The 23,901-nt window shown below is 38.6% G+C and overlaps 1 protein-coding gene across 6 annotated transcripts in view; it reads left to right on the top strand.

Annotated features, from left to right (window-relative positions):
• Positions 1–23,901, top strand: part of PDE11A (phosphodiesterase 11A) — a 404,325-nt gene that overhangs the window by 47,169 nt on the left and 333,255 nt on the right. The window contains exon 1 of one of the 6 annotated variants that reach the window (XM_045033996.1): positions 1,554–1,813. The exons of the other annotated variants lie outside the window; for them this stretch is intronic. Coding sequence (XP_044889931.1) covers positions 1,685–1,813 — 129 coding nt within the window. The 5' untranslated portion in view covers positions 1,554–1,684. Of the gene's footprint in view, positions 1–1,553; positions 1,814–23,901 lie in introns of those variants that run through there. 6 annotated transcript variants of the gene reach the window in all.

Raw genomic sequence — 23,901 nt, 5'->3', positions numbered from 1 at the left:
GTTCTACCTTAGTGTTTTCAGCTGTAACATAGGGATAATATGTCCAGACATATCGGCCCCATAGTATTTCAAAAGGATCTAATTATTAAATCAAACATTAGATTCTAATGAGATAACGGGAAAGAATATTCAAAAGGATAAAGTCAGAAATGTAAGACTGTATTCACCTTTTTAAATGCAGAGTCCAGCAGGCTTTAATCACAGGGCCTGGCTCTGGAAATGTCCTTGTGCATGAAAGGAGAACTTTGATTTAAAATATGGTAGTATCTATATTGACTGTATTTTCTTATTTTCCATATTTTTGATGTTCTGGTTTTGGGGGCTCAGATACTGCTCCTCTCAGGGGTAACTAATTCATAGAGCAAAGGACGCCCCTGCAAGTGCACCTGTGATGTGCAAACCAACCAACCCAGAATGTACTTTCCCAACAATCTCCTTAATCAAACTCTCACAGGCCAAGCCAAAATTCCTCTGCTTAGGCCAAAGTACTGGACAGGGCTAGGTACTGGACACCTTACCACCCCCCCCGCCGCCCCCCGCGCGTAGTCCAGAGCCTACCAAAATTATTCAAACTGTCCAATCCTAAACTGACCCAGGGAACCTACCCTGCCTCCTCCATTCCTTCCTGAGGGAACCCCAATAAAGGCTTTGGACCATGTTCTGCCCTCTCCCTTTCTGCCTCCTGCCTGACCCTGGTCTGTCCCCATGTGTCTCTGTATGGTGTGCCGTGCCACCTGTGTTTAGGGATCTGTGAGCATAACCTTCCTCCTTCAAGGCAACCATTTCCATGTCTAAGTATTCTACTGGATTAAAACAAATCACAGGTGTATTTTAGGATAGTACCGTATGTATATAATGCCTTATGCATAGGTAATGATTAACTTAAAATGTAAGGTAATCAAATGCATTAAATTTACTTTAGACTGTCAGGATTTACTTGTCATAATACATATTCTTCATTTGACGAGCATAATTTTTTTTTTTACAACTGATGAATATGCCTATTTTTCTAGTATAATATGTAATCCCAAAAGTATGAATTGGGTTTCTGTGCTATAAATTCTCCCATAAAGTCTCCAGATTGACCATTCGTACTTCTATTCTTGAAATCCTAAAGATTTTTTTAAATGACAGTATTTGGGTCTAGTATTTGTAAACTGAAAAAAATTGTCACAGCTGCCATTACAGGGTAAATGAACACTAAATCATGGTGCTTGTAATCAGGCTCTAATAATTTATTAGGCTAGGAGGAATCTATGATACAGTTTTGTTTTAAATGTGTTGACTATTCACCAAATAAAAGATAAGCTTTCCTTATTTTATGTTTTTCTCTTGGGATGTGTTGTTAATTTTATACTATGCATTGTCCTTGCACTCATGCCCCCTATATTTATCAGATTGTTGGAATGTCTAACCTTTACTTTTTTCAATTTAAAGAAATTAGATGTTGCTCCTTTTTCATTTAAATGGCTGTATACAGTTTAGTGAGCTAATAGTTTTTATGGGTATTTGGCAACTTAATGTGCATGATTACATATTTAAAGTTTTAATAACAGCTGTAATGGAATTAAGAACTGTAGGCTTGGGACATTGTGGAAAGATTATTCCAGGGTTGCTAAGGAAACCAGTCTAGGTTTTTCTGCATAAATTCTTCTGGAAAGGTGAAGCTATAATCCCATCTCTAATGGCCACTTTTATGGAGAATCTGCATTTCCCCCTTAGCTGCTGCTGCTTTTTGCTTTTGGAGAACTGCTTAGTGACAGGGTATATGCTTTATGCAACTGTTAAGGCTCGTTCCTTTTTCTGTCTTCAGGTACGTGAGACTGGGGTCGGATTCACCTTATACTTCCTCTCTTTGAGCACTGGCTCTGAAAGCCCAAGACAGTCATGGCATCTCCTTTTTATCCTAGCCCAGAGATCAGTTGTCACAGAAGCTAGGGAGAGGAGTCAGCGGCAGTGAGTGTGTCCAGCACTGACCAAACAGGCTGAGGAACCCAGAACCTCTGGCCAGGAGGCTGATAGCTCAGCTGGGATCCAAGGCATCTTTCCCCTCTCTCTCTGCCATCTATTTCTTAAATGAGGAAACAGAGGAGCAGCTTCTGATCTGGTCCCTTTATTTTTTCCATGCCTGCTGTGACTCCCATTGAATAGCCAGAAATGAACTGGCGCTCAGGGAGTGCCTACTAATTTAAAATGGAAAGGGCAGGACAACATTTTTCCACCTCTGAATTAACCAAATTGAGATGATCTGCTCTGTTAAATTAAAGAACAAAAAGGTCAGCTGGGAAAAGCGGAGCCACTGTCATCGTAAGGGTGTTTTATACTTACGACCTTGGGATTTTTGTTGAAGAAACAACCATTTTATTCTTAGAGATAACCTTGAAGGATCAAGCATTTACGTATGTAGCAATATAGCAATATTATTATTGCTATGTATGTAGCAATATAACAACACTTCTTGTAGCAGCTTTGTGACACCGTATAATTTAATGCAAAATTATATGGAAGTCATTTGATGAGAATGGTATGGAAACATATGAAGGTATAAAATGAAATAGATGTGCTTTCTCTCCATCAAGTGAAGCTACAGTTTACTTCCACCTCCTCCTTTTATTCTTGACTGTTGCTCTGACCCTCCTCCCTGAATGCTAACTTAGCACCTACTACAGTATCTGGCATATTCACCAAGTAGGTACTTGGTGAATCATGTTTGAATGAATAGAAGAGCCCTTATTGTAGCCTTTATTTTGTCTCAAGAGTGACACACCCTAATGAGACCATTATGTAGTATGAGTGCTTCAACATCAGCACTGTTGACATTTTGGACACTTTGGAATCCCTGGCCTCTAGACACCAGATGCTTGCTCGGGTGTGACAATTAATAATGTCTTTAGATATAGCCAAATGTCGCCTGGAGGCAAAATCCTCCCCCTCCCTTTTGGAAATCATTGATTTAGGACAGTTTGGAAATAAACATGTACTGCCTCTGACTCTTGATTTTGGCTCAGGTCATGATCTTATGGTTTGTGAGTTTGCTCCCCTCACTGGGCTCTGCACTGACAGCACAGAGGCTGCTTGGGATTCTCTCTCTCTCTCTCTCTCTCTCTCTCTCTCTCTCTCTCTCTCCCCCCCTCCCCTACCTTTCAAAATAAAAATTAAAAAAATAGTCATAACCTCAGATTTAGCAATTCCAGATCATTCCAAGGAAATTTTTATGGGTATTTGTGTATATGAATACTCATGGTAGTGTTATTTATAATAGTGTAAGCTTATTAACCCAAGCATCCAACTAAATGTTTGGATAAATAAATTATTTACATCATAAAATGGAATATTTAATTAGAGGAAGTTGCCCACAAAATATTAAGTGGACAAAGCAAAGCATATTTATAAAACAACAGCATCTCAGTTTTCTTGAAATAATAACAACAACAAAAGCATGAGGTTGAATGAGGGTTGAATTCAGAATGAAACAGACTGAATGTGATTCCCAGTCCGAACCCCTTGAGAGTTACCATATTTTACTTCTGCAATTTTTAGTTTCTGCCGCCCTACAATGGAGATAATGATAACTATCTTAAAAGGTTAATCCTGACAACAATTAAGTAATGTTATATATGCAAAGTGTTTAACATGCTGTTTGTTACATTGTGAGGACTCAGTAAAAAGTTCTTGGCATAACGCACAGGGAAAAAGCTGGCAGATGATTTGCCAGAACATTAATAGAGGTGGGCTTGTTTTTCTCTTCTCTTTTGTGTTTTCTTTTATGTATTTTTCAAAACCTTCCACACATGTATTTATGAAGAGAGTAACTATAGTTGCTTTAATGGATACACCTCACAAACTCAATGGAAACACAACAGGAACTTATTTCTAACTCTTGGGAAGCTCAGCACAGCTCTTGCTGATTGATGGGTAGCTGTCCTCCAGGAGGTCAGTCTTGCCTGCCTGTGCCTCCACACCTGCAGCACAGGGCTTCCAACATGTGGTCGGCAGATGAGGGGAGAGAGAAATGGACAGATGACTGGGGAGAATTTGTGGGTCAGGTCTGGAAGTGGCACACATTATTTCCTGCTGCGATTTTGTCGTCATTCTAGACTCTAGAACTTGGGTTTGTGGCCATACCTATCTGCAGAGAGGTATAACTGAGCCCCACCCCGGAGTGGATCCCACAACAAGATTTGAGAGGAAAAATTAGCTGGGCTTTGGGGAAGGGACCTGGAAGACATGGGAGAGGATCCTTGCTGTTTTAGTTTCCATTGTTGAGAATGGGTTGGAGAATAGGACTCTGTAGACAGGAAATTTGCTAAAGAGATTGTTGCCTCTAAGCTTAAAGGTCTGAGGGTTATAAGGGATGGGACTAGACCTGGCTGTATAATTTGTGGACCCAGTGAGAAATCAAAATGGGGTTCTTGACAGAGGTCAGGAAGTCATCCCTCCAGGCTAGCCAGCCCCCACCCACAATGAATGGACAACCCCAAAGGACTGCAACCTCTGTGCCAGAACATACATCATACCTGGATCAGGGGTGGGTGAGAGGCCAACACAGAGCTGCTGAATGAACATGTTATGGTACTGTCAGCCTGCAGCGGACACAGCCAGAGTCTTGCTCCACCCCGAGACAGAGCGGGCTTCTGATTCTCATCATCCCCATGCCCACGCCTCACTGGGAATGGAGGGCAACAGCAGAATGTGGATACCTTCCCATCGCAAACCCCATCTACCTGACCCTGTTATAACCCTGGGTGGAAAGAGGTAGAGGTCATGGGGCTAGGGCAGGGAGCAGGAGTCTGAGAACCCATCAGGAAGCTGGACTGTATGAGCCCCTGGGGCATGCTCCATCAGACTTCATGAACAAAACACAAATTCAACGTAAACTTCAAGTGTGTGTGTAGCGGGCCCTTCTTAGTGTGAGGCTCAGTGTGACTATACTGGATGCATACCCATAAAGCCATTCCAGGGTGATGTCTATACTATGGTTTAATCTGTAAGAATAATGAAGATTGCAAACTCTCCATGGAAATTTATTATTTTTCAACCTGCCTTCATAACACTACCCATATGACTCTCGCTATTTTTTTTTTCAACATTTTTTTTTTATTTTTTTAATTTTTGGGACAGAGAGAGACAGAGCATGAATGGGGGAGGGGCAGAGAGAGAGGGAGACACAGAATGGGAAACAGGCTCCAAGCTCCGAGCCATCAGCCCAGAGCCTGACGCGGGGCTGGAACTCACGGACCGCGAGATCCTGACCTGGCTGAAGTCGGACGCTTAACCGACTGCGCCACCCAGGCGCCCCGACTCTTGCTATTTATTTCATTTTTGGTAATTTAAATTTTGGCTCACCTGTCTTTCTCTCCATTAAACTGTGAGCTCTTGGAGGCCAGATGCTATGACTTTATACCACTCCCTGTGTGTGGCACAGTGCCTAGCATGTAGTAGTTAGGTGCTCCATAAATGCTTGTTATGTGAATAAGTGAGGAAAAGGATGGTCATCGAGAATTCGGTCACTAGGGTAAGTTGCCTAGGTACTAGTACTAGGTTGTAAGGTTATATTAAGAACAGGGGTTTAGCTGATAATGCTGAGCTAAGCCAATTTATAGGCCAAGGGTCCTTTCATTTTCTTGTACATAGGTATGGGTTGGGTTTCCAGGCCAGGCAGTCAGGTACAAGGCCACTGTGGTCCAGGCTGTGAATGTTAGAAATGTGAAGGCACAGGGAACCAAGCAATTTGTCTATTGCCAATAGAGAAGAGGACTTAGCAAAGTTGGGAGGGTGAGAGCAAGAGAAAGAAAAGGTATCAACTATGACTAGTATAATAGGCCTGGGGCTTTGGGAAAATAGTGATTAGCAAAGGAGATGTATTCTTCTTTTCATATGGCTATATAAATGGCAGTAATGATGTCTTTTAGGCAAGGTAGATTGATTCACTAGGGAGAGTGTAAAAGGTCACACTGGGAGCTCTCTGATATAGGGATGGTCGTTTAAACCAAATTAATGTATGTGGAGAGCCCAGCACCAAGCCTTTGATGAAAGCATATGCACCAATACCACTATCATTTCTATTTGCCCCCAAAGAACCACAAGTATTCATGTTTCTCTAGTCTGTACTTGTTTCCAGGGAGTATCCTCTGAGATTGTCAGATTCTTTTTTAAACTCTAGATATTTTTATTTGGATTATCTATTGTTACCCTAGAAAAGAGTCCTTTGAGAAGTGTGCAGTTCTTCTAAAGTCATCTGTGACTAGTTGTGCTAAATAGTTAAATGACATTTCTAAAGACAGAGATCACAGTCATAATTGTTACTGCTCTGAAGCTCATTGGAACAATAGTATCAACAAACAAGTTTACCTAGCATATTTCAGAGTCCTCTTAACCATTGGCTTTCCTTTCCTCTCTCCATTTCTTTCTTATGCTTTCCATTTGTTCTTTTCTGGCATTCCACTCCTGTCTTCTTTTTGAATAATTGCTTCCCCTTGCTCCTCCCAACTTCCCTCTCTTTTCCTCCTCCCTTTTCTGTCTCCCCCCAGCCCCCACCCTGACCTTCATCCTGCCTGTCCCCCTTTTCCTTATTCTTTTTCTCTTTTTCCTGTCTTCTGGCCTTCACTGGCATTACTGACCTTAACATAAAATGGATAGAACATGAAAATAAGTACAGTTAAACCTTGTATTGAGAGTAACTTGTTCTGTGACTGTTCTGCAAGACAAGCAAACATTTCTAATAAATTTTAACTTGATAAACGAGTGATGTCTTGCAATACAAGTAGTACGTGATGCTGAATGTCACATGATCACAACTGAGCCAATCCTTCTCTCTCTCTCTCTCTCTCTCTCTCTCTCTCTCTCTCTCTCTCTCCCTCTCTCTGTCTCAAACCTACTTGGGATTGTGGGTGATCCTTTCCCAGGCTCAGATGCTCGGTCTCAGGCCACAGGGTTGGCAGAAATCAGTGATTTCTCAGAATGTTGGAAGGTGTTCACAACTGGCACTGGTGTATTTTTGTCACTTCAAAGCACCTATGGACAGTCCTTTGCTTTTCCATACAAGAGTAAGCTTAGGAATGTTCTGCTTCCTTCTAGGTCGGGCTGCCTGCAGATATTGACCCTTTCCTCTGCTGCCTTATTGCCAGTTACATTAAATGTAGTATATGACAAGAGTTTATTAATATTGTACTGTAGTCAACATCATGTGAGTGTATACAATGACCCCCATGCAGAAAAAGATTCCACTGAGTCAAGGGATTGCAGTGATTCATTAGTGATAGTGAAAGTTGTCCTACACAATAACCCTCCTTTCTCTTTTCTCCCTCACACCAGTCGTGAAGGTTTTCAAAGGAAAGTGCAGGTTAATTTGTTTATATTTCTTTATATTTTATATTTTCTTTATTATTTTGTATTATATTACAGTATTGTAATCATTTTTACATGAATATTTTTGGGTTATGGAACAAATCCTCTGAGTTTCCATTATTTCTTGTGGGGAAGTCTGCTTTGATATACAAGTGCTTTGGATTACAAGCATGTTTCCAGAATGAATTATGCTCACAAACCAAGGTTTTACTGTATTTGTTCTGGTTTTTAATTTCCAAATCAAATTGAAAAAAAAATTTTTAATGTTTTTTTAATTTTTGAGAGAGAGACAGAGCATGAGCAGGGGAGGGGCAGAGAGAGAGGGAGACAGAATCCCAAGCAGGCTCCAGGGTCTGAGCTGTCAGCAAAGAGACCGATGTGGGGCTTGAACCCATGAACCCAGAGATCATAACCTAAGCCGAAGTCAGATGCCTAACCCACTGAGCCACCCAGGCACCCCATCAAATCAAATTTTTAAATCTCATAGGACTCCCTTGGAAAACAACCAGGTTTCCTTTTTTACTTCCATGTGGCCTGTGACTGTATCTTTCTTTGTAATTTTAAAATCACATATATGAAATATATTTTTTTAAAACACACAATTTTAATTACATTTCAAACTGCTACCCCATGTGGTCCTTGGTCGTAATTTATTTCATGAGGGTCAATGCCTTGCAATATGAAAAAGTCCTTGCCTGTTGAGTGCATTCTAAGTAGAACAAGTGACAGGGAAATTGGTATTTAAATATTTGGTATATAGCTTCCAGGCTTTTATTAAAATCAGAACAATGATAAATATTATTTCTTTGGTGTATCTCTTAGTTTAGTATCCAGCAGGAATTTTTTGCAATGGCAACACAGAAGTTCCCATGCTAGCACTTCTCAGGCTGATTGCTTGTTTGAGGTCCTGTCTCTGTTAACCTGAAGTTCCTGATGTGAAAGTCTCCTGCAGGGTTCTTTTTTTCCCTTTTGTACACAGAAAAGAAATATTTTCCATCCTTCTGAATCCACCAGGAAGCATGTGGGATTTAATCACCTCTGTTATTATATTGCTTCTCGCCCCAATGTATCAACGCTCTGAAACCTGCTTAGTCACTTGTAAAATTCAGCCACAGGACTTGCTGCCCTTCCGTGACAATCCATCAAAGGGAAAGTTAACCAAACTTTATAAGCTGTGTGGCCCTGTTTCCTAGAGCTGAGGTTTTCTCTTGACTGAAAACCACATTGAACCTTAACATCTGCATCTTGCTTCATTATTTTTAGCAGAATGTAATGCCTGGCTTGTGTGCGGAAGTGTATTTCTTTTTAATCACTCCAGCTTTATAGAAGATATTTTGTCCCTTCCATTTATTATGAATGCATTTCTAATTCTCAAATTCTCTGTAAATGTACAAAGCTAAAGAATAGGTCAGTTTTTCAAGATTTGAAATAAGAAAACTTGAATAAATGATTATTAGACTACTTTTTTTCTCTTTCTTTTCTTGGTTGGCTGTCACCTTTGATAAACCACCATTTGCCAAAGGAGACGTGTATTGTAAAATAGCTATAATAATTATTATTACAATAGAAATATTAGTGTGTCTGTTATTTTTGTTTTCTCTGTAGAAATTCCATCCTTATGTTTGTTGGTGTATTTGGAACTAAAATTAATGATTCCTCTATTTAAATATTAATTTGAACCTGGCACTTTTACAGAATATCTCATGAATTATGTTATTATCCCTCTTTTTGTAGATTAAGAAGCAAGCCCTGAGGCCTTCTCCTGAGGCCACAGGGCCATAAGTGTCAGAGTCAGGGCGATTATGTTCCTCTATCACTGTTTCTCCCACTCTTGGGATCTGTTAAGACCCAGTAAATAACATCTCTCTTTCCTGCCCTGTGCTGGCTGAGATGAGAGATACGACAAAAGAGGAAGCGGGACATCAAAATATCACATTTGTAACTTGTTGAGCAGATACTGGGGTATGGGCTTGTATTTATAGGCTTATAATACCTCCAGAATTAAGTAGACCTGTTCTCCCAGATGCAACAATGCTAGATGCCCACAGTCCTCACCACATAAGGGCCTATCCTTTTGGAACTTAGAGCATTGAGGAACAGAGCAGGGGAATACTTTCTGTGGGCAGCCTGACTCCAGAAGATTAAGGGGAACAAGGGGCTAGGCTGTGCTTACCCAATTAGTGTCTCTACCATCCTCTGCCTCTATACTTGCCTCTATACCCGCCAATCTCTACCCTGCCTCTATAGGGAAGAGCAAGGAGTGGGTCCAAAGTCTGGAAGGTTAAGGGAAGTCTGTCCTCATGGAATCAAGAGAAGGGGGAGGAGTTTTTCCCTCTCTCACATAGGCCATGCCACCTCTCAAATAGATTATTTTACCTGAAACATTGAGGGAATTCTTTTACTGCCTCATCCCCCAACACTCTCCTTCCCCTAACCAAACCAAAGAAAATTTAATAGCAATAGATAACATTTATTGAGTATATGTACTAGGCACTGTGCTAAGATGTAGTTATCTTATTTAACCCTCACAGAGTTCTATGAGATAGTTACTATTACTTTCCACATTTTACATATGAAGAAACTGGACTTTGAGAGGGTTAGTAACTTGTCCAAGTTTTCACAGCTAGTAAGTGACAGAGCCAGGATGCAAATCCATGTTGTCTGACTTTGTCTAGACTCTATACTTTTACTACTATGGGAGATATTAGGGATTATACTCATGTTCTGATCACATATTCAAGGTTGTATCAGTCCTGTCTGTGAAAGGAGGCAGCTCCTTGACATTTGGAAATTTGGAAATGTTATAATGCCTTGCAGAAGCTGTGTTAGCAGTTCACACCTGCTGATGTCAGATGATATCGATTATTTACATGTAGTGATTCCAGCACTTGCATCATGTTCGGAGAGTTTGGGACAAGATACCTCAGGAAACTTCACTGCATGCAATATAACCCCTTAAAGCCAGTGCAGGCAAAATAATAATAGTAGTAATAGCTAACATTTATAAGGACCTTAGTGTGTTCCAGGCATTGTCTTAAGCATTTTACATATATTAACTCATTTATTACACACAGCAATTTTATATGATAGGTTAATTATCAATCCATTGTATAATTGAAGAAACTGAGGTATCGAAAGTTTAAGTAACTTCCTAAGATTACATAGCTAATAAGTTGGAGAGCTAGTGTTTGAACCCAGTCTGTTTGGAGCCACAATTTGTTTTTTGTTTTGTTTTGTTTTGTTTTGTTTTGTTTTGTTTTGTTTTGAGAGAGAGAGAGAGTGAGATTGTGTGTATAAGCCTTTATCTCATGACTGTGAGATCATGACCAGAGCCAAAATCAAGAGTCAGACTCTCAACTGACTCAGCCACCCAGGTGCCCCCACAATTTGTATTCTTCAGCACAACGACCTGCTGCCCCTGTTGTGCTGTATAAACAATGAGTAATGAACTATTTAGCAGCATCTTTTCACAATGCCCTTTACTGAAGTTGTGATACAACTTTGACATGGACTAAACAGTTGATATTTCTAGAAGCTGAGTTGTGAGTGTGCAACACCGATAGTTCCTTTAAAAATGAAAACCTTTCACTTTTCATCACAACTAGTCAGTATCAAAACCTGTTAAGAAAATCTGTTTGTGTCATTAGGAATTAACAGGAGGAAATTGTCAACAAATTTCCCCACACTATTTTAGACATAATCTGCAAGGAAGAGATAGAGTTGTTTTTTGTAGATGAAGAGATAGAGTTGTTTTTCATAGATAAAGTTGTTCTTTATCATTGCATATGTCATTAAAAAAATTTTTTTTAACATTTATTTATTTCTGAGAGACAGAGTGCAAGCTGGGGAGGAGCAGAGAAAGAGACACACACAGAATCGGAAGCAGGCTCCAGGCTCTGAGCTGTCGGCACAGAGCCCGATGCAGGACTTGAACTTACGAACTGTGAGATCATGACCTGAGCAGAAGTCGGATGCTTAACCGACTGAGCCACCCAGGCACCCCTTGTCATTTTAAAGTAGGACATGTACACATCTCTGAGAAAAGACCTGGAGCTCCAGAGTATATAAGCAAAAAAATTATCCTAGAATAAATTATGCATTTCTCTTTACTGTGAAACTTTTGGAAGCTGTAGGTGAACTGCAAATAAGGCACTGAAGTAATAGCCATGACAGTGATTTATTGGTCCAACGGCTCTTTTCTGTTGGGCCAGAGGGGAAGTTCTTTGCTTTAGTCATGGATTGGTTTGATTGCTGGGGACAGACACCCACTGAAGCAATCAAATATTTTAAGTGGGATGAGGGATAACATCCCGGAAATAACATCTAGGGAAATCTCACAGAACTTGAGACAGGAAGTTAAGCAAGCCTTGTGGGGACAAGATTTGTCAAATTGAGAGTTCCTAATGCTCCTAGTCTGAATCCTGTTCTGTATTCTGAAAGTGGTGGCATATTTGTGTAGCATTTTATGATTTATACAATGCTTTAGTCTATACTATTTCAGTTCATTCTCACTTCTGTGAAAGGTAGAAATCATTACCCTCATTTAGAAGATGAAGAAATTGAGGCTTAGAGAAGTTAAATGGCCCAGAATTTTGGAGCTAAATAGTAACAGAACTGGGACAGGGAATTCAGGACTTTGGCATCATATCCAGCATTTTTTGTACTTCCACAAACTTCCTTTATGATCATGATCATGATCACGACAGGTTTAACTCAAGGAAATATATCAGGAAATCATACATTGTACTTGCATATCAACTTTCAGATTTTGGAAAATAAACTCAGGATTCTAGCTTCACTTTCTTGGGTCATTTCATCATTTCTATGAAATAGGTTGCATCTGGGAACAGATATTTACAATTCATGATGTGCCTGCTCTTCACAAAGCATGAGCTTTAAGCTTTTGGGAAGCATACTTGATTTATTCTGTGCTTTCCTTCCGCAGAAGTCAACCTTTGCTAATATATTTAAACATAGGCTGAGAAAAAAGTGACCACCCTGTTGAATTTGTGAAAAAGAAGAATGGCAGTGTTAACTTCTGACTCTGTGCTAGTACATTAAGTTGAATATAAACTACTGTTTATTACCACTGACAGATCTCTCTATTTTTGTGGAGCTGCATTTAACAACAACATGGGCAGTGGCCATAAGCACAAATAGCTAACTCTTCAAATTAGCATAGTATGATGAAAAGAGCCCACACTTTAGACCTAGGCATCTCTGAGTCAGCACTCTAGCTCAGTTATTGGTAGATTACTTACATCATGTAAATTACTTACCTCCTTTTTTTTTTTATGTTTGTTTATTAGAGAGAGAGAGAGAGAGAGAGAGAGAGAGAGAGAGAGAGAGAGAGAGAATCCCAAGAAGGCTTCACGCTGTCAGTACAGAGCCCAGTGAGGGGCTTGGTACAGAGCCCAGTGAGGGGCTTGATCCCATGAACTGTGAGATCATGACCTGAGCTGAAACCAAGAGTAAGATGCTTAGCTGACTGAGCCACTCAGGTGCCCCAGTTACTTACCTTCTTTTAGCCTCAGGTTCCTCATGTTCATACTGGGGCCAATAATACTCACTTTGCATGGCTGTTGTGAATGTTATATGTGTCTAAAACATCTGGGACAGATACTAGGTCCATGGTAGGCTCTTGGTACATGATCACCATCATTTTTATTATCTGATGAATCAGTTTCATAATTACCTTAATTCCTTTATAATTTCAACAGATCACAAGCCTCATTTAGTATCTCTTTTAAAGACTAACTTACACATGCAATGCTGGAGTAATTGGTATACTTTGTCTACTTGATGCTTGTCTACTGGCTTTGAAGACCAAAACTGAAGACCAAAGTCATGGACTATTTGCTGGTCTGCTGCTGCAAAGCCAGATTGTGTATCATGTAGCTGCTCTGTCTTCAAGGCAAGGTTTTTACTTTTTGTTTTGTTTTGTTTTTTTAATTTTAGAGAGAGAGAGAGAGAGAGAGAGAGGGAGAGAGAGTGAGGGGAAGGGCAGAAGGAGAGAGAGGGAATAAGCAGATTCCATGCTCAGTGTGGAGCCTGACATGAGGCTCAGTCCTACGACCCTGGGATCATGACCTGAACCTAAATCAAGAGTTAGAACGCTCAACCAACTGAGCCACCCAGGTGGCCCTCTTCAAGGCAAGTGTTAATGTCAGTAGAACCCTGACCTTTCTTCATATACATACATACATACATACATACATACACACACACACACACTTAGCACTGCAGGGTTTGGCTAATATCTTTTTTAAGTTTTTTTTTTTTTAATGTTTATTTTTGAGAGAGAGAGAGACAGAGCACAAGTTGGGGAGGGTGAGAGAGAGAGGGAGACACAGAATTCAAAGCAGGCTCCAGGTTCTGAGCTGCCGGCACAGAGCCGGACATGGGGCTTGATCTCATAGACTGGGAGATCATGATCTGAGCCGAAGCCTGATACTTAACCATCTGAGCCACCCGAACCCAGCTGGGTTTGGCTAATATCTTGAAGTTAGTATGAAAGGAGGGCCCAATGGAGAAATTTCTTAAGGAATTCATGCTATTTATAAGGCATCAGTGTGAATCATCTGCCATGATGGATACTGTTTGTGAGGAAAATAGCTTTGGTTCTCATCAAAAAGTCATTTATTAAATTCTGCTTCAGAAATGTGTACTGAATACCTAATATCAGCTAGGTATGATTATAATAGTAAGGCCACATTGCATGAACCATAACCAGAAATGGTCTTTATGACAGTGTTGGTTACAATCTGTGTCTAAAGCTTATAATTCATCTGTATGCTGTAAAAGGAAAAAATAAACCATAAAATCTTCCCCTTCAGCATCTTAAATGGGTTCCTTACTACCCACACACAAGGGGCCCTTATCCTCTCATGTCAGGAAATTGTTTCAGGCATTGCCTCCCACCAAGCACTCAGAACTTCCCAGTCTTTTTGTTTCAAACATTATACTTTGATTGTTTCTCTCTTCCTTTCTCCTCTGATTGACTTTTTTTTTTTTAAACATACTCTTCTCTGTTTTCTGATTTGTACTGATTTTTGCAGGACCATAGAAGAATATTTTAGTTGTGGTAATTACTTCTCATGATGGTTTTAAGGAGATTGTTTTATCTCAGATCACTACTGCAGCAGGTATACCTCTAAATCAGTTATTTGCAAAAATATGGATTATCAGGATTATTTCTCATCTGCTTTTATCTCAGTTGAGTTTAAAGAATTTTTTTAAAGAAGTTGAGTTTAAAGAATTTCCATGATCCTGTTTCATGGAAGAGGACAATCTGAAAAGATGGTGTCAGATGCCCTATTGGTGGATGGTCCAAGAAGACAGGTCAAGGAAATAAGGCCGATTTTTGTTCCTCAACATGTCACTCTGTATCTCACAATTGGAGTCAATCGTGATAAATTACTAAGGGCCTTAACATCCATAAGACCTCAATCGAGATCAAATTCAGAAGCACAGGGTGAAATAAGGGAAATTTTTATTCTGATTGTAAGTCTTTACTACTCTTTGTGGATCTGGACCAAAGTTGGTTCCAATTTTTATAATTAAGGTTCAGATGAGGTGGCATATGAAACCTGAGTTCATAGTGTGTTGTATGGATTTGAAAAATCAAGCAGCCTTCTGTTAATACCCAGACCGAGTCACTTATTGCCCATGGCCTTGGGTGCATTGCTTAACTACTCATTACCTTAGTTTGCATATATGTAAAATACTTACTGTGCAGTTCCCAAGGTGTTCTTCCCAGTTGACAAGAGCAGAGCCATTGGAGGCATTAGAATCTTCTGTCATTGGTGTTTTGGATATATTTCTTTAGTACCCTGAACCACAAAATAGAGGCAGCCTAAATCCTTTGTTAGCCCCTGCTGTCAAAGTTGAGTTGCAGTTAAGCCCACAAAATACAGTGTAGTGCAATTAAGCCCACAAAATACAGTAGTAGTGTTCTTTAACCTCCAAGTATTTGTAGTCTTTTCAAATATTTTCTTGTGGTTAACTTCAAGTTTCATAGCTTTGTGGTCTAGGATAAGCAATTGTAAAATTTGTATGGAACCAGAAAAGACCCTGAATAGCCAAAGTAACATTGACAAAGAAAACCAAAGCTGAAGGCATCACAATTCTGGACTTCAAGCTGTATTACTAAGCTGTAATCATCAAGACAGTATGGTACTAACAAAAACAGACACAGAGATCAATGGAACAGAGTAGAGAACCAGAAATGGACACACAACTATGTGGTCAACTAATCTTCAACAAAGTAAGAAAGAATATCCAATGGAAAAAAGATAGTCTCTTCAGCAAATGGTGTTGGGAAAACTGGATAGCAGCATGCAGAAGAATGAACCTGGATCACTTTCTTATACCATACACAAAAATAAATTCAAAATGGATGAAAGATCTAAATGTGAGATAGGAAACCACCAAAATCCCAGAGGAGAAAACAGGCAGCAACCTCTTTGACCTCAGTCGCAGCAACTTCTTACTAGACATGTCTCTCTCTGGAGGCAAGGGAAACAAAAGCATAAATGAACTATTGGGACCACATGAAGATAAAAAGCTTCTGTACAGCAAAAGAAACAATCAATAAAACTAAAAGGCAACTGATGAAATGGGAGAAGATATTTGCAAATGACATATTAGATAAAGGGTTAGTATCCAAAATCTATAAAGAACTGAGCAAACTCAACCCTCACAAAACAAATAATTCAGTGAAGAAATTGGCAAAAGACATGAACAGTCACTTTTCCAAAGAAGACATCTAGATGGCTAACAGACACATGAAAAGATGCTTAACACCACTCATCATCAGGGAAATACAAACCAAAACCACCCTGAGATACCACTTCACACATGTCAGAACAACTAAAATGGACAACTAGGATAAAGCAGATGTTGGCGAGGATGCAGAGAGAGGGAAACTTTTACACTGCTGGTGGGAATGCGAACTGGTACGGCCACTGTGGAAAACAGTATGGAGGTTCCTTAAAAAGTTAAAAATAGAACCACCCTAGAACTCAGCAACTGCACTACTAGTATTTATCCAAAGGACACAAAAATGCTGATTCAGTGGGATATATGCATCCCAATGTTTATAGCAGTATTATCAACAATAGCCAAATTATGGAAACAGCCCAAATGTCCATCGACTGACAAATGAATAAAGAAGATGTGGTGTATATATACAAGGGAATACTACTTGGTGATCAAAAAGAATGAAGTCTTGCCATTTGCAACAATGTGGATGGAACTGAAGTGTATTATGCTAAGTGAAATAAGTCAGTCAAAGATAAATATCATATGATTTCACTTATATGTGGAGTTTAATAAACAAAACAGATGAACATAGGGGAAGAAAAGGGAAAATAAGATAAAAACAGACAGGGAGGCAAACCATAAGAGAGTTGTAAATGCAGAGAACAAACAGGGCATTGGGTATTATATGTAAGTGATGAATCACTAAATTCTATTCCTGAAACCATTACTATACTATATGTTAACTAACTTGAATTTAAATTTAAAAAAAAGTAAATGTCAGCAGTATCAAAGTCATAAAAGTTATGTTGACAAAACACTGTGGAAAGGACGGTAGAGAAGGAAGGTAATCCTTTTTAGCAGTTTATCTTTAATACACGGTAATGTCAACACACTATACAAGGATGAAAAAGTTAACAAACTGAAGTGTATAGTTCTTGGAGTAAACATTCTGTTTTAGTACCAGTAATCCCATAGAGTAAAGTTTTAGTTTAGTGGTTTAACCACAGTGTTCCCATTAACATAGTGAGAATTGGGTTGTTCACTGCTCATGTACGTTGCCAAAGCATACCCTTTAGAACTCTGAAAATGAAAGGAAAAACAGAATGTGTGCTGAACATACTGGCAGTGACAAGAGCTCTGGCCTTTCAGTTTTCATTGTATTGTCCTTTGCCTTTTTTGAAGACCGTGAAATATATTATCTATCCAAGGGGGAGAAGAAAATGTATATGTCTAGCATAAAGAATAATTATAAATTAGACATTCTTCTACTTATACCAGGTTAAAACAGAAAACATAGTAATTAGTACTGAAGTCTTCTGCTGTCCCTTCATAATTATATTGCTATCCCTCCTGAACCTCCCTGGGTATTGTGTGATTGATTATTTCCTTGGTTTTGTTTGTTTGTTTTGTTTTGTTTTTATGGCTTTGCCATCTATGTATGTTTATTTATTTATTTTAATTTTTATTTATTTTTGAGAGAGAGAAACAGAGTGCAAGCAGGGGAGGGGCAGAGAGGGAAGGAGACACAGAATCCAAAGCAGGCTCCAGGCTCTGAGCTGTCAGCACAGAGCCCCCACGCGGCGCTTGAATCCACGAAAGCGAGCTCATGACCTGAGTCGAAGTCAGACGCTCAACCGACTGAGCCACCCAGGCACCCTGCCACCTATGTGTGTTTTCCTATACAGATGCAATTTTGTTTTATCTGCTTTTTAACTTTGTATAAATAGAATCATTCTATGTATATTCTTCTGTTTCTTGCTTTTTCTACCCAACAGTATATTTTTAAGACTAATTCATGTTGAGATGCATAGTAATAATATGCACCAATGTATAATATCCCTTTGAATAAATACATCACACTTTTTCTATTCTACCATTGATAGACTTTTGAGTTGCTTTTCGGTTGTTTTTTTTTTTTTTTTTTTCCTGCTATAAACATTTGTACATGTCCCCTGGTTTACTTGTGTGATATGTTGAATAATGGCTTCCCAAAGATGTCCACATCTTCATCCTCAGTGCCTGTGACTATGTAACCTTATGTGACAAGAGGGACTTTCAAGGTGTGATTAAGTTAAGGATCTCCATATGGGGAGATTATTCTGGGTTATCTGGGTGGGCCCAATACACAGTAATAAAGGAAGCAGGAGTGGTAGAATTAGTGAGAGATTGGAAAATGGTGTGCTCCTTGGAAGTGCATTTGAAGATGGGGATTAGGCCATGAACCAAGGAATGTAGACAGCCTACAAAAGATAAGGAAATGAATTCTCCCCTAGAGACTCCAGAAGGAGCACAGCCCTGCTGACCTTGATTTTAGGACTTTTGACCTCCCGAACTTCAAGAGAATAAATTTGTGTTGTTTTAAGCCACTGAATTTGTGGTAATTTGTTACACAGTAGCAATAGGAAACTAATACACTTGTGTAAGAGAATTGTAGAAGTAGAATTGCTGGGTAATAGTTAATGCACATGCCAAATTTACTTTTTTTTTTTTAATTTTTTTTTAATGTTTATTTATTTTTGAGACAGAGAGAGACAGAGCATGAATGGGGGAGGGGCAGAGAGAGAGGGAGACACAGAATCGGAAGCAGGCTCCAGGCTCTGAGCCATCAGCCCAGAGCTTGACGTGGGCTCGAACTCACGAACCGTGAGATCGTGACCTGAGCTGAAGTCGGACGCTCAACCGACTGAGCCACCCAGGCGCCCCTCAAATTTACTTTTAATGACAAACTTTTTTCCCAAGTAGGGTAGCACCAGTTAAACTCCCTCTAGCAATGTGTATTGGTTTCTGTTGCTCCACATTCTTGCTAACACATGATATTATTAGAATTAAAAAAAAAAATTTTTTTTTTCTAATGTTTATTTTTGAGACAGAGAAAGAGAGACAGAGCATGAGCAGGGGAGGAGCAGAGAGAGAGGGAGACACAGAATTCCAAGCAGGCTCCAGGCTCCAAGCTGTCAGCACAGAGTCCGATGTGGGGCTCGAACTCATGAACCATGAGATCATGACCTGAGCTGAAGTTGGATGCTCAGCCAACTAAGCCACCCAGGTGCCCCTAGAATTTTTTGTTTTTGCCAATCTGGTGTGTTGAATATTGTATCTCGTTGTGGTTTCAATTTTTATTTTCCTGGTCATTAAAGAGGAAAATTGGGGCACCTTTTTTGTGAAATACTTGTCCATGTCTGTTGCCCATTTTTCTTACTGAGTATCTTTTTCTTACTGATTTGTAAGAGTTCTCTCTGTCTCTCTCTGTCTCTCTCTCTCTCTCTTCTGAGCACCGACCTCCTTAACAGTTATATATATTTTAAATATCTTTTTCTTCTCTGTTGCTTGGTTTTCATTTCTAATGGTGAGCTCGAATTCTTAATATAATTTATCAATCTTCTTATGAAATGTTGCATTGTTTGCTTCTTGTTTAAGAAACAAAAGGTTATAAAGTAAAATATTCAGTATCATCTTTGGCAAATTTTATAACTTTTTTTTGTCAAGTATTTAATTTCAATTAGTTTATGTGTTACAGTGTAAAACAGGGATACAAATTCTTTTTTTTTTTTTTTTTTTTTTTTTTTTTGCTATTTGGATAAACAATTGACCTTGTGTCATCTATTGATTAGATCACATTTTCTCATGATTTGTAATGTTTGCTTTGTCATAAATTCATTTTCCATATAAATACGGGTTTATTACTAGGCTATTTATTCTTTCTCTGCTCTATTAGTCTATGCCTGCACCAGTATTATGCTGCCCTAATTTCCATGGGCTATGGTGAGTCTTGATTTCTGGTAGAGAGAATCTTCCAATCCCACCCCCAACCTTGTTCTTCAGGAGTATCTTGTCTTTTCTTGGCCCTCTTTCTTTCCTGTATATTCTGTAATCAACTTGATGAGTTTCTGTTAGGATTGTGGTGAAGTTATAGATCAATTTGGAGAGAATTATGATATACTTTATAATATTTAGTCTTCCTTCTTGATAATTTGATAGATCTTCCTATTTAATCTTCTTTAATGTCTTAGTTTTCTCTATGGAAGGCTTAATATTCTTTTCTTTATCCTACATATTTAAAAATGTTTATTGCTATGTTATTTACTTATTTATTTATTTTTAATGTTTATTTATTTTTGAGGAAGGGAGAGAGAGAGGCAGAGAGATTGGGAGACACAGAATCCGAAGCAGGCTCCTGGTTCTGAGCTGTCAGCATAGAGCCTAATGCGGGGCTTGAATCCTCACAAACTGTGAGATCATGACCTGAGCCAAAGTCGGACACTTAACCGAATGAGCACCTAGGTGCCCCATGTTTATCACTATTTTAAATTGCATGTTTGAAAAATTTACATTTTAACTAATTGTTGTGGGTATCTAGAAATATAATTTATTTCCCTGTATTGATTTTGACTCTAACATTTCTCTTATTAATTTACATTTTTACTTAAAAAATTTTTTCCCACATGGCATAGATACCTAAAAAGTAAATTTTAAGGGAAAGGAAATTAGAATTTATTAAATTTCTTCTACGTGCCCAATAGTCAACAGTTTATTTCACTTAATCCTCATAACTATTTTATTGCTTATTTCCTCAGCAAACATTTATTAAGTAATCCCCATGTGTTAAGTTTTTTTTTTTTTTAGATTTTCTATGTAAGAAATCATATAATCTACAACTACTAAAGGTTTTTGTTTCTTTCCAATCCTTTACCTTTTATTACTTTTTCTTGCTTTACCGTGCAAGGACCTTCAGTACAATGTAGAATAAGATTGATGAAAATAGGCATCCTAGAACCTGAGCTTTATAGAGGATGCTTTCAAAGTCTCATTGTTAGGTATGAGGTTTCTGTGGGTCTTTTGAAATGCCCTTTTTTGGGTGAAGAAAGTGCCTTCAATTCCCAGTTTGTTAAGGAGATTATTTTTCTTCTTTTCTTTAAATCACAAATGGATGTAGTAGTTTATCCATTTTTTTTGCCTCTGTCTAGATATAATTTTTTTCACCTTAAATTGTTAATGTGTTGAATGACTTTAATTGATCTTCTCATGATAAAGCAATGTAGAATTCCTAGTAAATACCAACTTAGTCTTAATAAGTTATCCTATTTATATACACTGTGATTCGTTTTATAAAAATGTTTATTTTCAAGGTTTTTGTATCTATATTCACTCATTAAGTAAGATTGGCATATATTTTTCATTTCTAATAATACCCCTGTCAGATTTAGAAAGGTACAAATGAATCTTTTCCCATTGTATGGAATAGTTTTTGTAAGATTAGAATTGCTTAATGCTTGAATGGTAGAATTTTCTAGAAATTCATCCATCTATCTTTCTGTGTGTGCTGTGGCATGCACTTAATGGGACTATTTTGTTTGTTTGTTTGTTTGTTTGTTTGTTTATATGAAATTTATTGTCAAATTGGTTTCCATACAATACCCAGTCTCATCCCAACAGGTGCCCTCCTCAGTGCCCACCACCCACTTTCCCCTCCCTCCCACCCCCCCATCAACCCTCAGTTTATTCTCAGTTTTTAAGAGTCTCTTATGGTTTGACTCCCTCCCTCTCTAACTTTTTTTTTCTCTCCCCCCCCCCCCAGCCATGATCTTCTGTTAAGTTTCTCAGGATCCACATAAGACTGAAAACATATGGTATCTATCTTTCTCTGTATGACTTATTTCACTTAGCATAACACTCTCCAGTTCCATCCACGTTGCTACAAAAGGCCATATTTCATTCAGCACTCCTGTATCCCTTGGGCAAATTCCTAGCAGTGCTATTTCTGGGTCATAGGGTAGATCTATTTTTAATTTTTTGAGGAACCTTCACACTGTTTTCCAGAGCGGCTGCACCAGTTTGCATTCCCACCAGTGGTGCAAGAGGGTTCCTGTTTCTTCACATCCTCTCCAGCATCTGTAGTCTCCTAATTTGTTCATTTTAGCCACTCTGACTGGCATGAGGTGATATCTGAGTGTGGTTCTGATTTGTATTTCTGTGATGAGGAGTGATGTTGAGCATCTTTTCATGTACCTGTTTGCCATCTGGATGTCTTCTTTAGAGAAGTGTCTATTCATGTTTCTGTCCATTTCTTCACTGGATTATTTGCTTTTTGGGGTGTCGAGTTTGATGAGTTCTTTATAGATTTTGGATACTAGCCCTTTGTCTGATATGTCATTTGCAAATATCTTTTCCCATTCCATCGGTTGCCTTTTAGTTTTGTTGGTTGTTTCCTTTGCAGTGCAGAAGCTTTTTATCTTCATAAGGTCCCAGTAGTTCATTTTTGCTTTTAATTCCCTTGCCTTTGGGGATGTGTCCAGTAAGAAATTGCTACTGCTGAGGTCAGAGAGGTTTTTTCCTGCTTTCTCCTCTAGGGTTTGGATGGTTTCCTGATAATGGGACTATTTTAAACTACTGATTCAATTTCTTTAAAGCTTATAAGACTCTTTGTGTTCTTTCTCTCTCTCTCTCTCTCTCTCTTTCTTTCTTTCTTTCTTTCTTTCTTTCTTTCTTTCTTATTAATGTAATTTATTGTCAAACTGGCATACATACAACACCCAATGACGCAGTGCTCATCCTAAGTGCCCTCACCCTCAATGCCCATCACCCATTTCCCCCCTCCCCATCCTCCCATCCACCTTCAGTTTGTTCTCTGTATTTAAGAGTCTCTTGTGGTTTGCCTCCCTCCCTCTCTGTTTGTAACTATTTTTTCCCCCCTTCCCTTCCCCCATGGTCTTCTGTTAAGTTTCTCAAGATCTACATATGAGTGAAAACATATGATATCTGTCCTTCTCTGACTGACTTATTTCACTTAGCATAATACCTTCAAGTTCCATCCACGTTGTTGCAAATGACATGATTTCATTCTTTCTCATTGTCAAGTAGTATCTATATATAAACCACATAAATATATATTCTATATATAAACCACATCTTTACCCATTCATCAGTTGATGGACATTTAGTCTCTTTCCATAATTTGGTTATTGTTGAAAGTGCTGCTATAAACATTGGGGTACATGTGCCCCTATGCATTAGCACTTCTGTATGTTCTCTCTTTTTTTAAAGAGATGGTTTTTATTAACCTTATTTATCTGTTTATTTCATCTAAGTTTTCAAATTTGTAGGCATAAAGTTGTTTATAACATTTTATTTGTTTAATCTCTATAGCAACTGTAGCTTCACCTGTTTTTATTCCTGATTTAAAAAATTTTAATGCCTTTCTCTTCCCCCCCTTGATTATTTTCTCTACATTTGTATATTTTATTCCTTTTTTTGACCTTTGTTGACTCTCTTCATTAGATGTTTATTTTCTTTTTCGTTCACTTCTCTTATTTTTATTATTTTCTCTCATTTTCTTGAGTTTAGTTTGCTGTTCTTTTTTTCTAATTCCTTGTGTTGGGACATTCTCTTCATTAAGTTGAACTTTTCATTCTTTTCTAATGTGAACGTTTAAGACTAAAACTTTAGGAACCTCTATAACTGTGTCCTACAGGTTTGGTACATAATATTTATATCATTATATTGTTATCTAAATATTTTATACAAAGTTTATAATATCCATTTTGATTTTTTTTATAATTTTTTTTTTTACATTATTCAATTTTTTTTTGAGAGAGAGAGAGAGACAGAGCACGAGTGGGGAGGGGGTGGAGAGAGAAGGAGACACAATCCGAAGCAGGCTCCAGGCTCTGAACTGACAGCAGGGAGCCTGATGCGGGGCTTGAACTCACCAACTGTCAGATGTCGGATGCTTAACTGACTGAGCCACCCAGGCACCCCTCCATTTTGATTTTTTTTTGGTTGGTAAGTTGTTCA

The sequence above is a fragment of the Felis catus genome, chromosome C1 (assembly GCF_018350175.1).
Source record: "Felis catus isolate Fca126 chromosome C1, F.catus_Fca126_mat1.0, whole genome shotgun sequence".
Lineage (NCBI taxonomy): Eukaryota > Metazoa > Chordata > Mammalia > Carnivora > Felidae > Felis > Felis catus.
The sequence above is the reverse complement of the archived record's forward strand: the minus strand, read 5'-3'. Positions and strand labels throughout refer to the sequence as shown.